Raw genomic sequence first — 4,769 nt, 5'->3', positions numbered from 1 at the left:
TGAGGTTATATGGAGTTGGTGGATGGTTGTTGCAAGCAGTGAAAAGTTTCTACAAAGGTAGTAAAGCATGTGTTAGGATAGGAAATGAAGTGAGCAATTGGTTTCTGGTGAGAGTGGGACTGAGACAGGGATGTGTGATGTCACCGTGTTATTTAACTTGTATGTTGATGGAGTGGTGAGAGAGGTGAATGCTCAAGTGCTTGGACAAGGTTTGAAACTGGTAGACGAGAATGACCATGAATGGGAGGTAAATCAGTTGTTGTTTGCGGATGATACTGTACTGGTTGCAGACGCGGAAGAGAAGCTCGACCAATTAGTGACAGGATTTAGAAGGGTGTGTGAGAGAAGGAAGTTGAGAGTTAATGTGGGTAAGAGTAAGGTTATGAGATGTACGAGAAGGGAAGGTGGTGCGAGGTTGAATGTCATGTTGAATGGAAAGTTACTTGAGGAGGTGGATCAGTTTAAGTACTTGGGGTTTGTTGTTGCAGCAAATGTTGGATTGGAAGCAGATGTACGTCAGAGATAATGAAGATTGCAAAGTGTTGGGGGCAGTTAAGGGAGTAATAAAAAATAGAGGGTTGGGCATGAATGTAAAGAGAGTTCTGTAGAGAAAGTGATTGTACCAATTGTGTTGTATGGATCGGAGTTGTGGGGAATGAAAGTGACGGAGACAGAAATTGAATGTGTTTGAGATGGTAAGGAGTATGGCTGGTGTATCTTGAGTAGATAGGGTTAGGAACGAAGTAGTGAGGGTGAAAACGTGTGTAAGAAATGAGTTTGCAGCTAGAGTGGATATGAATGTGTTGAGGTGGTTTGGCCATGTTGAGAGAATGGTAAATGGCTGTCTGCTAAAGAAGGTGATGAATGCAAGAGTTGATAGAAGTACAAGAGGAAGGCCACGGTTTGGGTGGATGGATGGATGGAGTGAAGGAAGCTTTGGGTGTTAGGAGGATAGATGTGAGAGAGGCAAGAGAGCGTGCTAGAAATAGGAATGAATGGCGAGCGATTGTGACGCAGTTCCAGTGGGCACTGCTGCTTCCTCCAGTGCCTTGGATGACTGCGGAGGTAGCAGCAGTAGGGGATTCAGCATTATGAAGCTTCATCTGTGGTGGATAATGTGTGAGGGTGGGCTGTGACCCTGCCACCCTAACAGTACCAGCCAAACTCGGTTGAGTCACTCATCAGGCTGGGAGGAACATAGAGGGGAGACGTCCCCTTTTTTGTTTCATTTGTTTGATGTCGACTACCCCTCAAAATTGGGGGAAGTGCCTTGGTATATGTATGTATGTATAAAATACCTTGAACAAACCATACAGAATAACACAAAGGGCTGAGCATATAGCTTTCCTTTTAATCTCCTCATTGTATCTTTATATATTGTACTTCCAAATCATAAAAATTTATTATTTATTGATAATGTTTAAGAAATCTAACCAGAAAAAGATTTTTCTAATACTGTACTTGATGTGATATGAATTTACAACCTGATTATGTCATTTATTCTGCTACTCAACAGGCAATAACGTTGACAAGCAGATCAAAAATTATTTTCTTTCAAATGTAGAATCCACAAGGTTTTGACATCCATACTCGAAGTAATGTTTAAATTTTAATCAAAATTAGTGTTAGTACCAAATATAAAGCAAATGAAGTTAAGTATAACTGACAATCTAGACCTCATACCCCTTGAATATACAGAAAAGCATCTTAAAGGTGAGCAAACTTTGCAATAACAGCAGCATATTGGCTAAATTTGTATTGTAAAGCACCTTAATGAAATAAATTCCAAAATATGCAACTATATAACTAAGCAAAATTTTCTAACTTCAGTAAACTTTGAAACCAATTACAGAATCTAACTAAAAATACAGTTTTATACTCTATTCATTTTTGTAAATAGTTTTCATTGTCCTATACAAAATATTAATAAATTTGGGGATTTAGATCCAACTCATTAAAATACTTCTATTGCAAAATAAAACATAAAAAATAGAACTTATACCTGTGGCTTATGAATATCATTATAAAAGTATGAAATAGAAAGCTCCAGTTCCAGATAATTACCAGTTCTATTTACGAGAGAGATGAGGATATTCTTCCTCCACTATAAAATAAGTGCGACAATTAGGGCAGTTAGACTGTCTCTTTAGCCAATCTTTAATGCATATCTTGTGAAAAACATGGTTGCAATCTAAAGTTAAAGTTTTGTAACCATAGAACCCCTCCAAGCAAATAGAACAAACTTCTAATGAGCTTTCATTACTTTCAAGGTCTTTCCACTTTGAGCACTTAGGTAAGGGTGCTGCTTCACCCTGGGTTAAATCAGCCCAAGGGGCTTTGGATCTTAATTCAGTAGGTGCTCGAAGTTTCAACTGGAGTTGAACCTTCTCAAGAATGGTATCCAAATTTAATCCCAAAAATGAGTTGTTGTTCTTAAAACGGACTTCGTCCACAGCACGTTTAATATCACTCCTAAAAAAGAAAAATTTATAAGTATCATTTCAATTTTTAATTCAATTATTAAAACTATTATAAGTACTTATTTAATAGTAATGTTGAAATTATGTAGGAATAAGACTACTTAAGCACACTATGACAATGTTGGAAAAGTTGCTGTTTCCTAATTTACTGAAAAATGTTTAGCCTTCATACTACTTTGTCAGAGAAGCAGTTTTTATGAATCTATAGAGGAAAAGTACCACATAGAAGATTAAACAACCTGTGTGAATCTTAAATAGGAATTAGAGAGTACCAAGGAAAATAATGTTTCTTTAATAGTCATGAGACATTATTAAAAGGGCATGACAATAGCCCAACATTTATAATAAAGAAAAGAATTCCCTTGTGATAGATAGCCAGACCTGAGGAAAATTGAGACATTAGTGTTCCATTGGAAGCACTGGACTTGAAGCATTAATTGAGAGCAGTAAGACAAGAGAAGCTGCAGCATGGATGAAGTGTGGTACTTTATCTAATAACATAGGTGGTCTGGAAATGTGATGAGACAATGAGGAACAGTTGCTATGAAAAGGAATATATATGGAACAATATGAAAGTAACATGATGAACCCCCGGTATGTCATGAAAATAGGAGATAAATGAAGATGTAGTTTTGTTAGGAGTTCAAAAACACAAAATAGATGTGTAGAGAGAAGTTACTTTACTTCCAACTTCTTGAAGAACACTAAAACTAATGTAAAAACACTTTTTGATCACTACGCTCATGTTATTGCTGCAAGGTTGAGTGGTTGGAGGTATTGAATTTGGGACAAAAGAGAGAAAAACCTGGAGTTACATTGTGAAGTAATAACTATGAGAGCTTGAACAGAAAAACAGATAAAAGCTAAAAAGTGGGTGCAGCTAGAGGCCCATTACTCTCCTACTGTGACTGTTAATTAGGCTATAACTTATAGAATTAAAAAATTATCACAAAACACCATAACTGATAGCCTAGTAAGAGGCTAGTTCTGTCAGTGCATATCACTAGGTGCTCTGTAGTTACTACCTTAGAGCTACGGCTTATTTGTACAGAAAAATGTTTTATCCATCCATACTTTAAAGGAAATTGGTACTGAAAATGACACTAGATAAAAATATTCCTTCTAAATAGTTAAAAAACGAATTAAATCAAGTCAGTCATGGCTTTATGGAATCTTAACCAGAGAGGCGAGGCCACTCAGCATTGAGGTGCTAATAGTCAGTCAAACAGGGTTTTAGCCACAAATAATGAACCAACAAATGTAGCCACCAATAATGTGAACATACTGTACTAACCTTTCTTGGAAACAGCCAGACAAACTTAAAATTTAAACCAATCAGGAACAAAAATCAAAACAAACATTGGAACACTCATGATTTAGTAAAACTCAACTGGGAAAATTAATTTCAAATGAAAATGATGAAAAATAATTTTAAAAGTAATTTGTATTTTTCAAAGCTATAAAAACCTGAGCCTTTATAATTGAAATACTTTTGGCACGAGATGGAAATAGTAATTTAAATTTATAGCAAATGGTTGGCAGCTGTCACACAAAGCTCATGCTTCAGTTAACCAACCTCAAATGAATCAGATCAGTACCAAGGTGCACACATACCCAAAGAAATAGTGGTGGTAACCATACTTTGAAAAGATGAAAATACTCTACTTTCTTCCTAACCTTCATCTTTTTCTTCGGGGTCCTTATCTCTCAAAAAACCATAGGTTACTCATTTCTGTGCCCCTTTCCCATGGACTATTGTGATAGGCTTTTTCCCATTAGGAAACTGTGTACCGTCTTTCGATGTAACAGTATAGCTGAAACACCAACCTTTATGCTCTGGCTGACTGACCCTGAACGTACCAGCCCCCAGGTAGGTACCATCGTCTAGCGCCGTAAGTGGAAAGACTGTTGCTCAAAGACCTATGAGTCACCTTGGGACTAACAATCACCTTCCACTTCTTAGTTGAGGATGATGATATATGAGGTTTAGGGCTACAGCCTAAGCACTGGGACAGAGAAAGTTCTTCAGCACTTTATGTACCCATATATAAATCCATATAAAGACATATATGCTAATATATGGGTTAGAATATGATAATGAATCTAAAATTTTCTCAGTTTTCTTTCATAAATCAATAGCACAACCCTTCAACCACATACTGTGCGCTTTAAAATATTGAATATTTCCAGTAAAAACTGGAATGATGATGAAAAGGGCATAAAATTCATAATAAAAAACCATTATGAATTTTAAAAATCAAGTAAGGACATAAATTTCTGTCTAGTACC

At 36.3% G+C, this 4,769-nt stretch overlaps 1 protein-coding gene across 3 annotated transcripts in view; it reads right to left on the bottom strand.

The window, feature by feature from the left end:
• Window positions 1-1,596: 1,596 nt before the first annotated feature.
• LOC137653488 (E3 ubiquitin-protein ligase TTC3-like) overlaps window positions 1,597-4,769 on the bottom strand; it is a 216,890-nt gene continuing 213,717 nt past the window's right edge. For all 3 annotated transcript variants that reach the window (XM_068386934.1, XM_068386932.1, XM_068386933.1), the window contains one exon: window positions 1,597-2,472. In XM_068386934.1, coding sequence (XP_068243035.1) covers window positions 2,070-2,472 — 403 coding nt within the window. In that variant the 3' untranslated portion in view covers window positions 1,597-2,069. The remainder of the gene's footprint in view (window positions 2,473-4,769) is intronic.

The sequence above is a fragment of the Palaemon carinicauda genome, chromosome 14, assembly GCF_036898095.1.
Source record: "Palaemon carinicauda isolate YSFRI2023 chromosome 14, ASM3689809v2, whole genome shotgun sequence".
NCBI lineage: Eukaryota > Metazoa > Arthropoda > Malacostraca > Decapoda > Palaemonidae > Palaemon > Palaemon carinicauda.
Note: the sequence above shows the minus strand (reverse complement) of the source record. Positions and strands in the feature narration are given on the sequence as shown.